At 46.2% G+C, this 22,088-nt stretch overlaps 1 protein-coding gene across 5 annotated transcripts; it reads right to left on the reverse strand.

Annotated features, from left to right (window-relative positions):
• Positions 1-1,059: 1,059 nt before the first annotated feature.
• On the reverse strand, positions 1,060-10,369 carry zbtb18 (zinc finger and BTB domain containing 18). 5 transcript variants are annotated; one of them, XM_085921462.1, is made up of 2 exons: positions 10,253-10,369; positions 1,060-4,010 (listed from the first exon to the last, which is right to left on the reverse strand). In XM_085921462.1, the coding sequence occupies exon 2, from the start codon at positions 3,991-3,993 to the stop codon at positions 2,395-2,397; it is 1,599 nt and encodes a 532-aa protein (XP_085777588.1). In that variant the 5' UTR covers positions 3,994-4,010; positions 10,253-10,369; the 3' UTR covers positions 1,060-2,394. The 5 variants fall into 5 exon arrangements, with proteins under 5 accessions (XP_085777588.1, XP_085777583.1, XP_085777585.1 ...); XM_085921457.1 differs by lacking the exon at positions 10,253-10,369 and adding an exon at positions 9,294-10,116; XM_085921459.1 differs by lacking the exon at positions 10,253-10,369 and adding an exon at positions 9,224-9,441.
• Between the last annotated feature and the right edge of the window lie 11,719 nt (positions 10,370-22,088).

Below are 22,088 nucleotides of genomic sequence, written 5' to 3' on the forward strand. Positions count from 1 at the left end.
ATGAAAAATGTTAACGTCAACAGCACACCGGAAATGACCAAAACTAAACACAATTTGAATTTACTTCCCCTTGAGAAAAATAAACTATGATTGTCAAAGCTAAAAATGACTAAAACTCAATTTCAAATGAATTGGAAAACTAAAACAAATGTATTTAATCTCAACAGGGGCGCAAATAGATCTGAAAAAAAGTAATTGCTTGTTTTTATTCCCCCAGATGGTGATTGTCCTTTTTACCCCCAGACATTTGAAGCTCCCCATAAACATTTATTTTCTAAAAAGACCACCCACAGTCCCACACTCCTTGTTTTCAAGTAAACACGGCAAAAAAGTTGGTGTGGTTAGTTCACAGCCTGACACTCGCAAATAAATTATTACAAATACATTAAAATAATAATAATTCCAAAAGAAAATCTTAAGAACAATCAGCCTGGACTACAGCAGTTTAAGGCGGTCAAGTAAAACCAGAAAAGAAATAAAACGACAGCAGTAATGATGCAAACCGCAGCAGGTCAGATGACTGGGCGGGTTTGGGGCACACACGCACACACTTGAGGGCTATGGTGCGTTCAGTAACTCCTTTTTTTTTTTTTTTTTTGGATTGTACAAACGCTTGACGATTCTTTTAAAATTCCAAACCGAGGTCCACCTCCCCCCAATACTAAAAATTTTGTTTAAAAAAAAAAAAAAAAAACACAATTTTTAAAACTTTGCTCCGATGAAAACACTTCCAGTGATGATTTGGATAAATTCTGTCATTTTTTTTAAATAACAAAAACATGTTCAATTGCAAATGAGGAGTTAAAAGGCATCTTTCACGCGCATATTTTAATGTTCTTTTTTAAAATATAGCTTAAAAAGGTGCTTTTTGTCACGCACGCACACACACACAGCAGAGATCAGTGCACACATTGACGCCAGCTTCAAAAGCTTCAGCAACATTTCCCGCCCACAAATTGCCAACTTTTAAGGACAAAATCCTCTGCGTTCCCCCCCCCCCCCCTCCCCCACCAGTCGTAGTCAGCTTGGCTTCACCCTGGAGTAGTAGTAGTAGTAGTATATTCACAAACAAATATGTAAAAAAAAAAAAAAAAAAAAAAAAAAAAGTCAAATTTGATCAATAACAATGTGTACAGTAACACAGCAAATTCACATTATTGTCTTAAAAACAATCTTAAAATATACAAGTGTGGACGTCATGCAACAACAGCAGGTAAAAAAAAGGGGAAAAAAATCCAATAAAATTATTCATAATAATAATAATCATAAATGAATTTAAACTATAGCAGAACAATTTACAACCTTAAATTAAATACTTTTCTCAACAAAATGGTCTGCCAACTAGATTGACGAAAACTATTTATCAGTAAATCATTTGTAAAATGTTAGAAAATACTTCAAACTGATTGGAAACAAGACAAAAAAAAAAGAGGCTGTGCATTGCATGAGTGCCAACATTTCACGTTGTCAGCCGCTCCCTGAACACGTCACAGGCAACACGCTTCGCTCGCCACCATGCCAGTGGAACATCATGAATACACACGCGTACACACACGCACGCACACACACATCCCCAAACATGCGCACACATCTTTCGAAGCGTGCATGGTGATACCCGTTAAGCGTATCGCCGGCCGAGTGGTGAGATGAGACACGGAAACAAAAAGTTGAAACGCCAGACCTTCAGCGACACTGAGGATGCAATGACCCAAACCAACCCCCCCACCCCCAAGTCAGTAGTAACGTGTTCATGTGCTATTAAAGTGCAAGACTCACTTGGATGGCCACGCCCCCTTCAAAGGCGAATTCCCAACCGCAGCGCAGCCGCATGTCAGCCCAAAATGAGCATCTCTTCACGCCATTTCATCTTGTTTCATCGTTTATCTATCGAAGCCACATATAGTGAGGGGCAGGACAATGATGTACTCTTCCACTAGATGGTGTCAGGTACAATTAACCTGTGCAAGTAAATTGAGAGGCAGCTAGATTTCTCCTGATATCAATTTACATGCAGTGACCCCCCCCCCCCCCCCTTTGAGGTTTGTTATTCGTATAATCACCTTTTTTTTCCCCTGGAATCAGCAGTTTTTGTGCATGATGCCACTAATAAGAAAGCACAAATTGGTGTCAACTCTCTAATATAAACTTTTCACTGATCGCAGGCAGGTCTGGAATGACCCACCACGACAGATAGGGGTTCACTGGTAAATATCCTTTCGTTAATTACTTGCATGTTTTTTTGGAGGGGAGGGGGCTATTCTCAGCGGGGACTATCTGTCGACTGTACTTTTTGTGCCATTTTGATCATTTTCCAAAGCTGCACCGGGGCTGAACAAAAGGTCAAGAGGCGGCGCTGTGAAAGACGACGCCGGCGCAGGGCGGCAGCGGGCGCGTCTACTTCCAGAGTTCCTGCGAGCTGTCCTCGATGGCCCAGTCCCTGACGTTGGGCAGCGCCAGCGGCTCACTCTTGACCGACAGCGAGTTGACCAGCTCGCAGTGGAACTTGCGGATGTGCCGGTAGAGGTCGCCCGACTGCGTGAAGCGGCGCTCGCACCACTTGCAGGCGTGCGGCTTCTCGCGCGTGTGCACCACGGCGTGGCGGCTCAGGTTGTGCGAGTACTGGAAGCTCTTGCCGCAGGTGGCACACGTGTAGGGCTTCTCGCCCGAGTGCGTGCGCTCATGGCGCTTGAGCGTGTACATGCAGGAGAAGGTCTTGCTGCAGATGGTGCACGTGGGCACGTTGACGTCGCCGCCGGCCGGCTTGGAGCGCACCCCCTCCTGCTCACGGAAGTGCGAGCTCAGGTGCAGCTGCAGGATGTGCGGCGAGGGGAACACCTTGTTGCACAGTGGGCACATGAAGATCTGTGTGTGTGGCGGCGCCAGCATGTTGGACACGTAGGGCAGCAGAGCGCCGTCAGCGCCGCCGCCCGCTGACGCCTCGGCCGGAACCTCGTCGCCGGGTGGCTTGTCGTCGCGCTCCAGCTCCGACGCCAGCGAGGCCTCGCGCAGGGCCGACAGGTGAGCCTCCAGGCCCAGGCGTCGCTGCGCTGACAGGGGGCCGCCCACCCCGCCGTGCCCCGCTGTCTTGCCGCTGTGCTCCATCTCGTAGTCCCCGCCAGCCAGGTCCTCATCCTCATCCGACGCCGCGCTCCTCTCCACCTTTACCCTGATGGCTGGTGGGCTGCGGAGGCTGTCCGGCGGGGAGCCGCTGCCAAAGTAGCCGGCGTGGTGGTTGACGACCGCCGCGGGTTTGACAGACAAGTCCAAGACGCAATCGGCGGCGTCGCTGGACAACCTGCTGCGGTGGCTTCGCGAGCGTTGCGACCTCTGCGAAAGGGATCCGGTGGAACTGGATGGGCTCCCAGCGGGCGACGCCGGCTTGACATCGGCCTCGCCGTGGCATGGGCTGGCTGGGGCCACCGCGGCCGGCGTTCCGGGCCTGTCAGCGGAAGGCATCCTCAGCCAAAGCGCCGCCGCCGCCGTCTTGCCCTCGTCCTCATCGTCACTCAGGTCCGCGGCAGCAGCGGCGGGCCGGCCCGGCGAGCCATCTGAGAAGCTGTCGGCCTTGTCGGAGCAGCTGGAGCCGGCGCCGTCGTCCTCGCGCCGCGTGCTATCAGCCTCGGTGGCGGTGGCCTTGCGCTTGAGCCGCTTCTTGCACACCTTGACGATGTCGTACATGTGCAGGTAGGATGCGGCGGCCAGCACATCCTCCACAGGCAGGTCCTGGAAGCGCAACTTGCCTTCGTACATGAACTCCAGCAGCAGCGAGAAGGCCGGCGCCGTCACGATGTCGCTGTTGAGGTGCACCACATCGCGCTTGTCCAGCTGGTCCTTGTAGAAGAGGTGGAAGTACATGCTGCAGGAGGCCAGCACGGCGCGGTGCGCGCGGAACTGCGCCTCACCCACCAGCACCGTGGAGTCGCACAGGAAGCCCTGGTGCCGCTGCTCGCTCAGACACTGGAGCAAATGTCGGCTGTGGTCGGGAAACTCCATCCTGCTGTCCTCATAACCTGCACAGACCATCAGAAAATGATTTTCTATTATTTGGGTTTTACATACACTGAGCACGGCCATTTTCTGTTTAAATGCCTGTGTTAACTTTAGCGTATTTGATTACCAGAATGTCCGATAATCCAACACACTCGTCATCAATTATTATTCTCATTGAATTAGAAAATAGAGAAAAATAGAAATAAAATTCCATATAGTTGAATCCCAAAAGTGAAAATAAAAATCTAATTTTGCTCATCTATTCAACACATGCTAAGTTCCATGCAAGAAGTTCTTCTTATTAAATTAGAGTACAGTGGAAAATTAATGAATTGATATAATAAAAAATATAATAAAATCAGATTGCGCTCTTGTCTAGTCAATACTTTGGTGGCACCGCAACCAGGAGTTCTACTCATTAAATTAGGATAGGTTGGAAAATGTAATTCCTTTCTGTGGTTCATTTCAATTAGTGGAAAAAATATCGAATTATTATTATGATTATTAATATTATCTGGCACTCAGCACCGTACAAGAAGTGCTTCTAAATAAATTTGAATATAGTGTGAAACGGAATTCATTATAGCAGTTTGGACCAGAGAGTGAAAGAAGTTGAATTTGCTCTCGTCGACTGTCTAAATGAGTGTTGTGGGAAATGTCAAAAATGATGCTCATGTGGGTTAGATCTTAATATGAATAGTGTGGAAAAATATATTCATGGACAAAATTCAAATTGTCCTCCAGTGCCACAAGGCGCATCTCGGATAAATTCAACCATTGCGGCACATGTCAGCGGGTCAGCTCAAAAAGAAAATATTGCATGGTTGGATTTTTCATCATTTTGAAGGAAAGCTGCAAATTCACCATCTCAACAAATTAGAACCTGACGCAAGAAACAATCCAGATATTTTTCAAATACAAATGAGCTACTTTTAAAAAGGACTTCCAAAGTCATGGAGCCCAAACCAAAGATTATTATTTTTTTTTTTTTTGCAAAGTAAAATCCATCCAAGTGTGCTGCACATTCCTTCCTGGCATGCGGCAATATTGGCGCTGCCTGCTCTTTTGTGCGGCGTGGCCCGCCGCTGCTCCTACGCTGGTTATTTTTATGAGCCCACTTTGGCCCGGCTCGCCTTTTAGGTAACCGGCTTTCCACAACAAACGCACCTACCTAAGCGTCACCTCCGCCCGCGCACGGCTTGACAAAACTCCAACGAGCCCCCCACCGCCCCCGGCGGGCCCCCATTTTACAAAGACCCACCTGTTAACCACGTCGCTTTGTCCCTCCTGAGAAAATACATGCCGCTCACTCGCTCGCTGGCTTTTCTGGCGCTGCTCGTTAGCCCGAACGCTTAAATGGCCTCATTTGAATGAAGCCTCGGTAAGAATGGACGAGTGTGTGCGCCGTGTGCGCGACTTTTAATGAGGGGCAGGGGAGGGGGTGTGTAATGGAGGAGGAGGGGGGGGGTTACAGGGACAAGGGTGAATTAGCCCCTCCTCTAGACACGCTCCCAAGACGTGGTCTTACGAGAAAAACCTTCGCACATCCTCCTCCTCCTCTGCCCAGAAGAAGAAGATTTACGATACAATCACTGTAAGTGCCCCGCTCGTCACAGCATCAATCCTAATCCTTAAGATGCCTAAAAATAAAGACGCGGGCATGGACCGGTCCCGGCTCGGCTCAGGGGGGGTCCGGGGACGGACGGCGAGAAAGGCAGGCGGGCGGGGAGGGGGTGAGCGAGGGGGGAGGGGGGTGGGGGCTTAGCCACATCTGATCCAGCTGACGGGGGCCATATGGCAGCTGCTAGCCAGATAAAGAGATTAAGACGAGCGGCGAGTGCGATTACAGCTGTCTAGCCAATTCGGACAGCGCAAAGCTGCAACTTCAAAATTAGGCTCCTCTGCGCCGGCCGGGGTGAGCGTGAGCGCTCGCACCCGGCCGCTGCTTTCAAGAATAAAAATCGCACTGCACTGTTGGAAGAAACTCATGTTTTGACATTTCACAGCCGCATGCTTCATGCAGATAACGTGATAAGGGTTGCGCTCTCAAGGAATTATACAATATAAGTCTGACTTCCAGTCCATGCTCAAGCAATTATTTTACTCTCCGCAACTGCGACAGAAACCTGAATGTAAAATAATCCCGGTGTTTCTAGTCCATACTCTAATCTGAAGCACAAAAGGCGGAGCTGCTTTCAACTGCAAGAACATTTAAAATGAGACAAATTTGTGTTTCTCTTCCACACTCGAGCAACAGCCAAACGACAACTTTTCGAAAAAATCCATTTTGCTACTCCTCACTCGGGGCTGATAACAGACAAATTAATTAGAATGCGTCCGCTCAGGCTTAATTTCTCAGCCACAACAGTAACACTGCCAAAACGAGAACATTTGAAATTTTCAAATTGCGCTTCAGTTTTGAATTTTTTTTTTTTTAAACAATCATCTCGTCCACACACATGCGTGCAACAGTAAGGCCAACTGCCAAATGAGAACATTTAAATGCTTTAGTGAGAACTTTAAAGTGAATAACCGAGCACCGTGACAAACAAATGAAGTAATCCCACTAGTAGTCCACGTCGGAGTGACACTCACTACCACACGAAAACGTTTCAAACACTTGAAGACCATCTCGACTTTAAAGCAAACCGCTGAGGAACGTAATGAAGGAATTAAAACGCCACCATACTCGAGATTCACCCCATTGACCAACTCTTCCGACACACGCAATACACACACACGTCACGAGAGCCGATACCTGCGGCGGTCCGCATCCACTCGATGAGGTCCAGCGTGGCCGAGGAGCCGGAGCTCTGTGACTTGTGCGCGCTCACTCTCTCGCTCTCGCTTTCCCTCTCGCTTGCTCGTCCGTTCTTTCCTTCGCTCGCCTGTCCTGTGAGTGGGTAGCGAGTGAGCCGGCAAATGCGTGTGAGGAGGAGGAAGGGGGAAAAAAAAGCAGCAGCAGCACCAGCAGCAGCAGCTCACTGTTGAAAGTGCGAGGGACAGATGCAAAGTGGCCGAGATGTTGGAGGGGGAACCAGATACCACCTCCCACCTCCTCTTGCCTGCTACTAACTGCCTCACACACACACGCACACTAACTCTCCCAGGCTGCCTCACAATAAAGGGCCAGGGAGGGAGGGAGGGGGGTGGGTGGATGGCAGCCTGTCAGCTGCTCTGACATCATCCTCAGATGGAGATGCTACCTCCAGCTGTGCTCTTTCTACAGCCATATGCTGCCTCCTCTACACTCCTGCCACCAGACTCCTCTTTCATTTCAACCAACAACTTTGTCGCCTTGCCCCCCCCCCCCCCCACACCCCACCCTTTCTGTCTTTCTCTGGCTGGGAAACGACATAAGCGACTAACAGCAGCAGCAGCAGCACTGGTTAGTTTTCTTTCATATCCGGCCTAAACGTAAGCACCCAAAAGTTGCCAAATGACGGCCAGAAAGTTGCTTCGAGTAGCGTTTCGTCTCTCTCTGAGACAAAAGGCAAATTTGCGACTGACAGACGCACGTAGCTGACATTGTTTGCCACTTTTTCACACTCCGGCGACGCTCGTCTTGTATTCACTCATTCATTCCACCCCCCACTCGCCCGGGCAAGCGACGATACGAGGCAACAATAGAGCTTAAAGATGTGTACAACTTTTTGGGCATCATCAACATGGTGTACACATGAATTTGGAAAATTATGAAACATCTGCTTTAATTTTCTTTCTCAAGAATATCGATGATGTTCAACCGGGAATATTTAGTGATCCAAAAGCATCCAAAACAGGTGAAAAATCCCAATGTACGTTTATATTTCATTAGTAATTGCTAGATAATTCATTACTAGTTTGCAATTTGTTTTGTTTTTTGTTGTTCGGTGAAATACAAAGTTTTGATGTTCTGCCTGAAAATCAATCCTTTATTGTTGTAAACATTCAAGAATCCAAGAAGGTTTTTTTTCATTATATTTTAAATTGATCAGCCAATTAATCAGTTATCACAATTGTATTTTCAAGGAACTTGTCTGCGCTACACTATGACAACCACGCCTGCTCACACATAAAGTACAAAGTAATATAATAGAAATCCAAAGTTTTGATGTTCTGCCTGAAATTCATACCTTTATTGTTGTAAACATTCAAGAATCCAAGAGGATGTTTTTTTTTCGTTATAAATATTTTAAATTGATCAGCCAATTAATCAGTTATCACAATTGTATTTTAAAGGAACTTGTCTGCACTACACTATGACAACCACGCCTGCTCACACTGCACTGGGCATTGGATAGCTCGCGATAGGAGTTGCTGGAACAACTTTCTCCTCACCTGCCCCTGTGTGATTTTTTTCCCCCCAAGCACAATAGGGTCATTGAGCCCGACCCATTTGGAAGATGTGGATCACAACTCGTTGACCGTGATGACGGTGCTGTGAAGGATTCCATAAGAATCTTTCCAGGAGTACATGAAAGTGTGACAGTGGAGGCTGGAAAAGCACGTTCAAGCCCAGGGGAATTACTTGAGAGGTAAAAAAAAAAATTAGTTTAGATTTGAAAGGTCTCCTTTAAGACACCAGTTCTATTCTGACTGTGTACCTTTCAATCGGTGAGGCAGATGGATACAAAATTAAATAGTGACGTTAACTGTAAAAAATCTGTAATAATTCGTCGTTACAGTATAACGACTCCAATAAAGGATGTATAAATCCTTGGATTTTTCTTTAAAAGTTTGAGAACCCCTGGTTTAAAAATGAATGGATGTGTTACGTCTGAAAATGAAAACGTCCCAATTTGATCTTGAGAAACTTTTTCAAATGGCTCACTTTAAATAACACTGCAGGTGGCCATCTTTCAAGTCGGTGTAATTAAGTAGTAGTGACAAGCCTACCACCGATGTAATGATGATGCGTACATTTGATTTAACAAGTTATTTTTTCTATTCGAAGACGATGGCCAAGCTATAAAGAAGACATCCCCGGTGAAGGAGCCACGGCGAGCCCGGAGAGAAGCTAGCTACGAACGGCTAAAAGTGGAGGCGAGCGTCGAAAGAAAGCTGGCGTGTGGAGGACTGGAGCTATGTCCTCCATAGGACTTTCCTTTCTTCCTTTAGGCCTCGCTACTATGACAACAGCTGCTAAAAAAGGCGAGCTAACACAACACAGTCATGCTAGGGATAAGGAAGCTACTTTTGACTCGCTCCCTCAAGCTCTCCACACGCTCGCCGTATTTCAAGCGCCACTTACAGGCAGCACGCTCCGACGTCCCCCGCTGAATCCTCCTCGGCTTTCCCCCCCGCTTCCCCTTTACGCCTACTTTGTGTCGCTTTCCATAGCAGCCTTGTGGAGAAAGGGGAAGGGGAGAGGGACTCTGCAGCGGCCAGATGTTTCCGAGCTGTTGCTGCCTCCGTCCCTGCCTGGCTGCTGTTTTCTCCCCACACAACAGCTCGCAACTCGGACTGGGACTTGACTGGCAAGGCTTGGGAGCCAATGGTGGAGGGTCGCCAAGGAGCAGGAGCTGTGGGGGGGCGGTATATTTGTCTTCTTGCTTTTCGCCTTCGTTCTTCGTCGGTCGGCGGAGGTTGACTCCGAGCAGGCGGGAAGACACACCGAGAGGGCAGGGAGGGAGAAGCGGCTCGGCCAAACCGACTGGTTGGGCGACTGTGTGAGACGAGGACGGGCAGGGAACACAGGCTGCAGAGAGAAAAGAGTCGGGCTGCGCGGTGCCTCATGGGTAATGCAGTCCGGCCGGAGTGTGCAGGTGCACAGCGGTGAAAACACCTCGACACCAAAGCAGGTTTCAAGTTAACCCCTCAGAAAAAATAACAATCCTGAATATTATCCAGGACTATGAATTGATATTGAGTTATACTTTTTTTACTCATAGGATGATTTTTAGTGCCTCTGAGCCAACGTTCAACTGAACTGCTTTCATCTGCTGACGTCACAATCACCAAGCCAGGCACGTCTCTGTGCGATACTACAGTATATTATATTAAATACATATTGCTTCAGTTAAAAAAAAGAATTCTAGTAATCCTAAATTTGTCTGTGAAACAGAAAATAATACAAACTGGTGGGGGAGATGTAGGGAGGTATTTTAGCGCAGTGCATCATGCATAGTGCTGTCCAGCTAGCTAAATTAAGATTGATATTCATAATTTGTTAACTAAATAAAAACAATATTAATTATGATGACTCTTTAAGTAGTGTATTCTGTATGTAGTAAAAATACAACAATGAACATTTAAAAAAGTAACACAACAAACAACCAACCTAACAAAAAGTCTCTTTTTGTGGGTCACTGGGACAAGCACCTTGGCGGAAGGTCTGCCCAGCGGGTAGACGGACACGTCCTGCATCCTGCGTGGGCGAAAGGCGTCCTAGTAAACTAATTGGCGTCACTAATAGGCGGCTAATGAATTGACATGATGCGGTGTCATAGCCACGGCACTTGTTCAAATGCAAATGAATGGCGACCCTGTTGTTGCCTGTCAGTTTTCCGGGGCTCCACTTTTGCGGCGCGGTGGGACAATGAGGCCCTTGTGTGTGTGGATGTGCACTCAGGCACACACACATCATGCAGGGAGGCAAGCGCTCATGAGGCAAGTGGGAACTACCCAAAGTATTTCACGATGCAGATTGGTATGTTTGTAGCTATTTTAGCCTCTGGACTTTGAAAGAAAACGAGAAATAAGACACTACATTAACTTAACTTGAAACACATGATTGGCGATGTGTGGCGGCTCTACAGTACACATTACAACCTCTGGAGGTCGCTGTTGTTCCCATGTAGTTCTTGCCATATACGGAAAGCCGCGTCAGCGTTTATTCTATGGAGAGGGTTAGGGTTAGGATGCATGTACCAGTGTGCTCACTCTCCTCTTGAGAAACAAGACAATTATTTTTATGCTTCATTGCAGTTTGTATTAGTTTTAATATTAATTCTATTTCAATTAATGTATGTTTGTCAATGTGAGTGTGTGTCTGTTTGTGCGTGTGTCACACCAGGAAGAACAACTGTGTGTTTTTAAACTGGCTGGTCTTCCAGATGGTGCAGACTCATTTTTTTGGAATGATCAAAAAAAAGAAGCCAGCAAGTTTCAGTCAGGATATGTGCTTGTCAATCAAACGCGCTCACCTCATCTGCTTTCGGTACATCACACGCGCTCCATATGTGTGTATCCGTTTCTGCCTCAGCATCCACACAGTGAAATTTGGCAGTACGTGTGTGTGGGATGTTCACACCTGTGTAAATGCACGTGTGTGTGTGTCTGTGTGTGTGTGTGTGTGTGTGTCTGTGTGTGTGTGTGTGTGTGTGTGTCTGTGTGTGTGTGTGTGTGTGTGTGTGTGTGTGTGTGTGTGTGTGTGTGTGTGTGTGTGTGTGTGAAGCCCACATGGAGCTGTGCAACTTTGGCTGTGGCTCCATGATGGACATCTGGAAGCTAAATTGGTTAATGGCACCTCCAAGCTGGATGCACGTGTGTGTGTGTGTGTGTGTGTGTGTGTGTGTGTGTGTGTGTGTGTGTGTGTGTGTGTGTGTGTGTGTGTGTGTGTGGGTGGGTGGGTGTGTTGGGGAGGGCTGTACATCTGTCCAGCTGTCGATGCTGCTCGCCGTGTCCTTTTTGCTTTGCAAATGAGAGTGTGTCTACGTGGAGTGCCATTGAAAATCAATTAAAATATCCAGAAAGGCAAAAATAGCAGAAACAGATTATTTTTCTTTCTTTCTTTCTTTCTTTCTTTCTTTCTTTCTTTCTTTCTTTCTTTCTTTCTTTCTTTCTTTCTTTCTTTCTTTCTTTCTTTCTTTCTTTCTTTCTTTCTTTCTTTCTTTCTTTCTTTCTTTCTTTCTTTCTTTCTTTCTTTCTTTCTTCCCACAGCCGTAGATGTGTACAAATGACGTTGATAGCAAAACAAAATAAATGCTTCACGAGTGATGTACCGAAGTGAGCAGCAAGAGCCGAAATATCATACGCCGCTGGTCAGATCCGACGCAAAGTGTGCGTTTTTGCGTGCAAGTGTGTCGGAGCAACCACAGCAGATGCACAACACTGTCATGTGCACACATTGTGATTATTGGGGAGAGATCAGAGGCATGTGATGTACAAGTCCATCTCTGTGTGTCTTATCTGTCTGTCTAGCCCCTCGTCTGTCCCTCTCCACTACAGATGTCAGAGGAGCCAGCCAACAGCTGTGGCAGTGGAGGAAATTAGCCCCCAGGCGGTGGCACACACACAGACAGGCAGAAGACAGAACACACTTTCAAAAAAGTGATCATGTGACATGTTCTTTTTTTCAAGTGCCTGACCCATACTACACTTAAAAGGAAATTTCCACAACTAGTTCCTTGAGTTATTCAACTGCAGAGTGAGGTGGCATCTTTGAGGAGGGGCATAATCATATTGGTACAATACAGAAAGAAACGTCTAATTTGTTGGTGGTCTTCTGTTAGAATTGGTGAAATAACTTGATACTAATGCCACGCCACTTTGCCAACATGCATCTTGACAGCCACAAAACCGTTTGGGGACGGATGACACAAAACATCATGTTCACACATGAAAAATGAAGCGTAGTTTTTTTCCTGGGGCTGCTTTGCTACATCTGGAACTGGGTGTCTCACATGTGTAATGAATTGTCAAGACTAACATGGCATTCTGGAGCAAAATTTGCTGCCCTTTGCCAGAGAACTTAGTCCGTCAAGGCCTTTTGTCTTGGATTTTGTTAGCAACCTCAAAATAATGCATTGTGTTTCTGCATCACAGTGACAGGTCCATTTGATGAGCTCCATTTTCTGCCTTTGCATTACGTCAACAAGGCACAGGAATGCCAAACTCGGACAAGGTCACAGACTCATTTTGACATTGGACAAAATTGGGTTTTAATGGCATGGGGCCTTGAACTGCAACGTGTTCTGCCACCTCTGCCCATTGCGCATCATTGTGGGCACGACGCTGGTGTGTCAGTCAGTAGCCACCGCTGCGCCCCCCACCACCACCACTCCTCCACAGCCAGCGGGAACATTTGCCTTGTGGCTTCAATTCCCAGGAATGCCTAACCTGCGCCAGCTGTTGACAACATGCTAGCTGTGCCAACAATGCGTGGCCGCCACACCTCAGCTGCCACTTGGGGCGGGGGGTGGGGGTTGATATTGCTTTGTGTGTGTGTGTGTGTGTGTGTGTGTGTGTGTGTGTGTGTGTGTGTGTGTGTATATGTATGTGTTCACATCTGTATTTATGTTTGCACATATGCACATATAGATGCTTTTCAATGTGCGTGTGTGTTCGTGTGTGTGTGTGTGCTTGTGTGTGCATCTGGAACAGCATGGAAGAGGCTTTTCAGCGCCTCAATTCGCCTGCCAAACAGTCCAGATGTTAGCCATGTGAGCCTGCGGCCAAGTGGAGGGAGCTGCACACATTGTTATTATTATCAGTGTTATTAATATTCAGTGCTGCCAAATTGCAGCTTGTTTTTGCCTTGAATTTGTTTTTTGTTTTTAGACGGTTTTTTTTTTGTAGGTTTTGGACAGGATGTAATTTTGTTCTGTTCTACTTACCCAGAGTTTTCACTGAAACTAAAATGCAGACCGTCACCAATTCATGGAGGAAGTGAAATACTGGCAAAAAAATATTTTGTCATGTATTTTATATTATTTGTATTATTTACTGTGAAATAAGAATACATTCAAGATTCAAGAGTTTTTATTCGCCATGTTTGAGCGTGCCAAACAAGGAATTTGACTTTGGTACATCACAGCCTCTGTTCAACATTTAGGTGACTAACAACACTCAGGACATGTAAAAAATGACAAATATTCTCAAACATCCCCTGATCCTAAACTACCAGGAGGGCAAGGAAAAACTCAAAACTCCAACTAGGGGAAATGAGAAACCTTGAGAAGAGACCACAGAGACCACATGTGGAAAGCATTGTTCTAAAAACGAATCAAATTTTTTTATTATAGTCATTCAAGTATATTTTCATTAGCATTTTTTGTGTCCAGAAATAGCTTCATGGTGCTTGGTCAACAGAAGTTGAAATATCCGCCTTGCGGCACTAATAATTAAAGCTTATCTTTTGTTATTTTGGGAGAGCAAAATAACACAACATGTTGAGTAATTAGGTCCATCATCATGTCGCTCGGATGTTGAGGCAGATTTGGCGCTGTTTTTGGTGTGTGTCCGCATATATGCATGTGTGCGCTTTTGCTAAACCACAGAGGTGGCATCTGCCCATGTTTGCGAGATCCACGTGTTGGGACTTCCACAGGGCTTAGCTCTCGTCCTCCTGCCCCATATGGCGAACCAACATTGGGCTAACGCATTGCGTCCATCCCGTGTGTCACCTTTCAGCCGGCTGACCGAGTAAACAACAACTGGACACTGCAGTCAGTGTTGATGTACTGTTTAGTTAAAAAAAAAAAAAAATAAAAATAAAACGATCTGGTCTGCCAAAGTTGACAGATGACATTTGTTTTTCAACCGAATGTCTTCATGAGTGCTTGAGTGATAGCCCAAATTAGCTTGTCTGTCAAGAAGTCACAGAAAAGTCACTGAAATGTGTATTCTGTACCAATAATAGCAAGTTTAGAGGGACGTATCAGCAGAGATGGGACCAAGTCACACATGTGCAAGTCTCAATTAAGTCTCAAGTCTTAACCTTAAAGTCTCAAGTAAGTCCCAAGTCATTTTTTTCTTGGGCAAGTCAAGTCAAGTGAAGTCACAGATTATGTCAAGTCAAGTCCTTAAATAGGTCAAGTCCAAGTCAAGTCACTTTATTATTGCAATTTTACCCGCAGAATCTGATTTTAGTAACATGAAAAGACAAGATATAAGTAACTTTAAGTAACCATCATTGTCCAATGTGTCTAACCTGTTTAAAAAATAGGACAATAATTTGTATTTGCACTGTATTTACTGATATTCAGTAAAATACACCATGGAGTCAAACAAAAAAGAAATTACCTAATACAATGATTTATTGACAGCTCAATCTAAACAAATTAACGTCTGCTGACAGTGACAGCTGACACATTTGAGTTGCAAGTATGAAAAAAGAATCTGAAAAAAATCTGAAAGAAGAAACACATTAAAGAGCATTTTATGCTCACATTTTATGTTTCATCTGTAACATCTGGAAACATCAGAGTTTCTATAACTCTATAACTATAAACTTCAATTTTCAACATTGTCAGAAAAAATAACAGCTTGTTCTTAGAAAAAGATTCCCTCACAGCAAGGATGCAACATTCAACTTTGTAGAATTTCACTTGTCTCTGTTTGCAGAGTATAGTATCAATAGGTCATTCCCTTCATCTTTTCGTATTCTGCATACCTGTGAAACAAAAGCAAAAATATGAATGGGATGTACTGTATGGTCTGACAGACATGCAACATGCAACATAGTACGTATATGGTAAAAAAAAAAAGTTCTTTAAGGCTGAACTGTAGTTTTCATTTATTAACTTGCTCCATATTAAATCATATCTACTTAATTCAGTTTCATCATCATATTCATTGCGTTAAAGCTATATATACACACATATTTAGATAAATGAAAAGCACATACTGGGCAGAATGGCTCTTCAAATGTTGTCGTCTGGCTGTCTGAAATGTTTTTGTTGCATATCTTGCACTGGGCTGTCCGTCTTTTGCCGTCATATAGGTAATTACGATAGTCGATGGTGATGACTTGCGTTACTGCTCCCGCTGACATGTTTGTGCATGTCTAATATAAAGAGGCATGATTCTCCAATTAACACGTTAGGTACGTAGAGAGGGCACAACTGATTGATTGACCGGGTAGTGATCCAATTATGACAATGCCATTCTCAGCTTGCTCAATAAATACCGTGTTATTGATATATATATATTTTTTTAAATGTATTATTAATGTTATATTCGAACTGAAAACATAAACTAAATAACACTGAAGTCATTCAAGTCATCGTGTCTCAAGTCAAGTCCCGAGTCTTTAACTTCCAAGTCCAAGTTGAGTCTCAAGTTTTTTTTATTTTTTGTCAAGTCAAGTCACAAGTCATCAAAACAATGACTCGAGTCGGCTTGGGTCCAAGTCACAGTGACTCGAGTCCCCATCTTTGCGTATCAGTGGGCAAAGGGAGTTCGGATGCACCATACAGTGACAATTAAGACTCGAGTCGATTCAATTTGATTTGATTCTATGAAGATGTGATTACAATAATTCCTCATTCCCCTGTATTGTTTGTTAGTGCTTCACTCCCAAAGACTCATGTTATTTAGCAGTTCCCTACAAAAAATACAGATCTTCAAATGGAAACGTGCCATTTTAGTGATGTTGTTTACACAAAAAGTACTGTCCTAGCTTCTTTATGACTACTTCCCATCACACACAGTGCCACAACGGCATGCTCAGGGATTGCAAATGAAAAGAGACGTGTCTGTCCTTCTCTGGACAGATGTTTGTCCTGAAAGTAAGACGACGATTCTTGGCCGGCCTCCCCGGGGGAGCCACGAGCATATTTGCAGATTAGCCGTGAATGTGTCTGCTGACTAGGAGAGCGTGTGTGTGTGTCTACACGAAGAAGGATTGTTTTGTCTCAAGGAAAGAAGCAGAGGAGCGCAACTAGGAAGTGTCAGGATTGGAAAGAGCGCACCCTCGGGGGCCATCAAAAAATCTCCGTGTGTGGCTTTGCCAGTTGTTAGAAAGCCAAACACAATCTGCGCTTCCAGATGTTGACAGATGCGCCGCCGTCAGCCTCACTTGGCGGCGGCGACACTTCCTGCACGCTCCCCCAGAGACTTCTTGGTCTTCGTTTTCTTCTTCTTCTTCTTGGCTGGAGAGCCACATCAAATATGATGTTTTCCAAGAGTGAACCTCAAAGCAGAGCGAGGGCCCACTGTTCTCCTTCCAGATGTGCAGTGAATAATCAAAACACACAATTGGTTTTTCTTCCACATGTGTGACACTGACACAGACACAAGCAAACAGCTGCCTCCTGATGTAAAAGCCACACAGATAACAGCACTCCCTAGTGGCCTGGAGTGCTTTGTGCAGTGATGACTAAATTTAAAGGATAAGTTGGGCAATTCAGAAAAAGTTTTAGTGTGGTGAAAATTGGCCTTCCCGCATTTTACAACAAAGAAATAAAATGCGTGTTACTGTTACAGAAAAGTGTATTTGTTTGAACAAGGTGCTTTTCTCACCCAAGTCAAAGTCAAAGTCAAACTCCGCTTTATTGTCAATTTCTTCACGTTAAGACACAAAGAGATCGAAATTACGTTTCCCACCGTCCCACGGTGACTAGACACAGTACACAACACTTACAATCAAATAGCACAAAGAGTAAAAACGAACAGACAAGAACAATGAATAAGTAATAAGCAAATAACCCAAATAAATAAACAATAAATAAATAAATAGACAAATAAGAGCAGTAAAATGGAGCAAGCGTGCTAATAGCAGACAGCCAGACCATAGCGCAAAAGAACAGGACGTTATGCAGCCGAGGGCGGAGGGGGGAGGGAATTCAGGTTCCTGACAGCTTGGAGTATGAAGCTGTTTTTGAGTCTGGTGGTGCGGGAGCGTAGGCATCTGTACCTCTTCCCAGAGGGCAGAAGTTCAAACAAAGAGTGAGCGGGGTGACTCACATCACACACAATCGCGGCCGCCTTGCGGGTGAGACGCGAGGCGTAAATGTCCTTCAGGGAGGGGAGTGGAGCCCCGATGATCTTACTAGCAGTGTTCACTATGCGCTCCAAGGCCTTCATGTTGTACTCAGAACAGCCACCACCCCACACAGCGATACAACTGGAGAGGACGCTCTCAACGGTGCCACGGTAGAATGTGGTCATGATGGCGGGAGGAGCACTTGCTCGCCTGAGTTTCCGCAGAAAGTACAGGCGGCGCTGAGCTTTCTTCGCCAGCGACGCAGCGTTGGTGGTCCAGGAAAGGTCCTCACTGATGTGCACCCTCAGGAATCAGGTGCTGCTCACTCTCTCCACCACAGCATCGTCGACGGTCAGCGGAAGGTGGTGGGTGTGACCCTTCCGGAAGTCAATGACAATCTCCTTGGTCTTGTTGACGTTCAGCAGAAGGTTGTTGTCCCTGCAACACGCGGCCAAAAGGTCGACCTCCGATCTGTAATGAGTCTCGTCGCCACCGGTGATCAGACCCACCACAGTCGTGTCGTCAGCATATTTCAGCACGCGGTTGCTGCTGTAGGTCGCAGTGCAGTCATGCGTCAGCAGGGTGAAGAGCAGCGGACTGAGCACGCAGCCTTGAGGGGCCCCCGTGCTCAGCGTGATGCTGCCGGAGACATTGTCGCCCACACGTACTACTTGAGGCCTCTGACAGAGGAAGTCCAGTAGCCAGTTGCAAAGGGAGGTACTGAGGCCCAGCTTGTCGAGTTTGCAAATGAGACGCTGTGGAACAATGGTGTTGAATGCAGAACTGAAGTCCACAAACAGCAATCTCACATACGAGTCCTTGTTCTCCAGGTGGGTGAGGGCAGAGTGGAGGGCAGAGCAGATGGCATCCTCAGAGGACCGATTGGGTCGGAAGGCAAACTGGAAGGGGTCTACGGCGGGGGGGAAGAACAGATCTGACGTGCACCAAGACAAGCCGCTCAAAGCACTTCATGACAATGGGGGTCAGTGCCACAGGGCGGTAGTCATTGAAGCAGGAAGGAGCAGGATTTTTCGGCACAGGTATGATGGTGGCAGCCTTGAATCATGACGGGACGATGGCCTGCTGCAGGGAAATGTTAAAGATGTCCGTGAAGACATCCATCAGCTCCTCAGCGCAGTCCTTCAGCGCCCGTCCCGGGATGTTGTCCGGGCCCGCCGCCTTACGGGTGTTGATAGCAGCAAGCGTCCTCCTCACACTAACGGCAGAGAGGCACAGGGGCTGCTCGTCCAGAGGGGAAGGGGTCTCCAGCGGGCAAGTGTCGTTCTGAGCGTCGAAGCGAGCAAAGAAGCGGTTCAGTTCGTTGAGCAGAGGGACGTCGCCCTCACAGCTCTGCGGCGCGGGCTTGTAGTCCGTGATTGTCTGTATGCCTCGCCACAGGCTCCGAGCATCCTTGCTGTCTTTGAAGTGAGCAGTAATCTTGGAAGAGAACGCCTTTTTCGCATCCTTTATGCCCCGGGACAGTTTCGCCCTTGCTGATCTCACGCCCGCTGTATCCTCAGCCCTGTAGGCTTTGTCTCTGGCCCTCAGCAGCCCGAGGACAGCCCCTGTCAGCCATGGCTTCCAGTTAGCCCGAGTGACGACGTACTTTGTGAGGGTCACATCATCAATGCACTTTGCGATGTACGAGGTCACAGAGTCAGCATACTCCTCAATGTCTGTCCGATTGTTGCAAGTGGCTGCCCGCTTAAACATTTCTCAGTCCGTAGTGCCAAAGCAGTCACGAAGAGCATCAGAGGCCCCCTCAGGCCACACTCTAACACGTTTGCGAACCGGCCTGAAAGTTCTCAATCTCTGTACGCGGGCGTAAGCAGAACGGTGACGTGGTCAGAAAGTCCGATGTGGGAGGGGGGTGGCCTTGAAAGCTCCCTTATGTGCAGTGTAGACCAGGTCCAGGAAGCTGTCATCACGTGTTGGAAAATTAACATGCTGGTGAAGCTTTGGAAAGACAGACTTCAGGTCAGCATGATTAAAATCACCAGCGAAGATGATGAAACGCTCAGGGTGCGTCACTGACAGCCTGATACAGTTCACTAAGGGCCGCGATCCTGTCACTTCCAACATTGGAAGGCGGGATGTAGACCGCGACAAGCAGAATCGCAGTAAACTCCCTTGGTAGGTAAAAAGGATGGCACTTAATGATCACAAACTCCGCCAGCGGCGAGCAGTGTCTGCACACAACTACAGAGTGCTTCTTTTTTGGACATGTGTCCCATGATTACAGATACTACAGAGGCATAAGAGGAAAAAACAACACATTTAGCAATAAAAGCAATAAAAGTGTACCGTAAAAGTAAAAATGTGTCGTGGCTTTTCTGGCCCCAAGCACCTCATGTTTTTTTTTTATTATTATTATTATTTTTTTAGGGTTACAACAGCTGAACAACCTGAGAAAGCAGAACGTAACAACCTGGGGGGCCATGCAGCGTAGTGGGTGTGTGGGGTATTTTGGGGCATGGGATGGCGGAGGGGGGTACGCAACCTGTCTGCACAGGAGCAGAAGGTGCGCACACACACGCACACAGATTGCACGTTTGAGAGCATATGCGTTGAACATCTAACAAAGAAACACACACGTTAACACGTAAGCTAACACGAAAGCTCCACAACTAACCAGGTCAACTACTTCAGTAAACAAGAAAGAGAGTGACGATCTGAAGAAAATCTATCATGCTATAAATAATAAAGGATGGTCGCATTTATACACTCACGCAACAGCTAGATCAGCATTAGCACAGTTTAGCCCTTTTAGTCGGCTAGCATCATGCTAACGCTAAATAGCGTTTGTGTGCTTGAACACTGTTGCTGAGAGTCATATATTCTTTAGTCTCTGTGTTGAACGACTACTATCAATGCAGTAATGATGAGTTAGAAGAAAAATTGAGAGCTCTCAATGAATAGTATACAGTTCAATACCCGTGGAATCATTTATTTGCAGATTTTATTTCATTTAAAGAAAAAACGGGGGCCCAATTTATTTGTAAAAAAGTTTTAAAGAAGTTATTCGGCTGTTTCGTTTTGCCATGTATTTCTCCAAGTAGCTCGTGATTAGCGTGACTGCTTTAGGTGTGTTGTGTCTGCGGTCATCTGCTTGTGTGCTGCCTGCATTAGACAGGCCTTTGCACAGGAGGTGACCCAGAAGAGGTCCACGTATGCATGTTGGACCATGCTGGCTGCCAGGCGCTGCTGCTGTACAGCACACCTTGAACACTCCGACTGCAGCTGCTCTTGTCCCGTCTCTTGTGTGCATGCGTGGATATAAATATATTTACATGCGTGTCTGTGTATCCCCCCTTCACCTCCCGCACGGGGGTCCGTCTGATCGCAGCTGTCCTTACCTCTCGGCAGGTCTCCTGGGCCAGGCTGACCCCTCTGTCTCTTCAAAGCCACCCCGGTGACGAGCTGAAGGGGGCAGCTTCTGCTTCCTTGAGCTTTGGGAGCTGGGGCTGGAGTTGAGGAAGGGATGTGTGTGTGGGGATGCAGGCGCAAATATGGTGTGTGTGCGCATGTGTGTGTGTGTGTGTGTGTGTGTGTGGCCGTGGGGCAAAGACAGGAGGTTTGGCAATGAAGGGGAGGGGGTGTTATAGTAGACAAGAGGTCGAAGTTTAGTTTGACTGGGTTGGCCTGAGTTCACCTTCTGTGTCATCTGTGTGTGTGTGTGTCTGTGTGTGGTAATCCAACAAAATGTGAAATAAAAGCGTGTGCTGAAAAAATGTCCCATATACGCAATTTGACCTCAAAATGTCCACCCCGCATTCATTCTTTGAACAAAGTCAGATGATCCGCCTGGTGCAACTATCAAAAACCAAAGCATTGTGAGACGTTATCAAAAACACTTGTGTTGTATCATCAATACACAACTAAATGCGTCATCAAACGCTGAGATCTTATCTTCGGTCACTTGGAATGAAATGGCAAATGCGGTGCACTTTTGTTGCCCATATAACGTATTATGGGGAACTCCGAAGATTTTTCACACAAAACTAGGTCACCATTCAGTGAGCCATGTGATACACTACTCAGTCAGAGTAGAACATCTATAAACAGACACCTAGTTTCCGCTCTTATTTGTATGTATTATGTTCTCCTTGGCTTTGATTTGTCAAACATGCATGAAAAAAATCTTATCAAAGCCATTAAGTCATTTTTCAAAATGAAATGTATTGTTTTTGTCTTTAAATACATGGAATACGAAACATATATTAATTATAATATCACATGTAAATGTATACATTTCAACACCACATACATACAGGACAGACAGACACATGAAGAACCCCCAAATGTGTGCAATTTGTATGTGTAATATTTCACATCTTTTTCAAACAGAAAACAACCGTGTTGACTGTCCCACAGGTGAGGTCATTAGCAAATTGACGCTAAGCCGTTTGGCTTAGCACCATGAGATCTCGCGAGATCTGGCTCCGTGGCCCCACGAGGCCGCGCGGGA

The sequence above is a fragment of the Syngnathus leptorhynchus genome, chromosome 10, assembly GCF_054491065.1.
Source record: "Syngnathus leptorhynchus isolate UIUO chromosome 10, UIUO_Slep, whole genome shotgun sequence".
Classification (NCBI taxonomy): Eukaryota; Metazoa; Chordata; class Actinopteri; order Syngnathiformes; family Syngnathidae; genus Syngnathus; species Syngnathus leptorhynchus.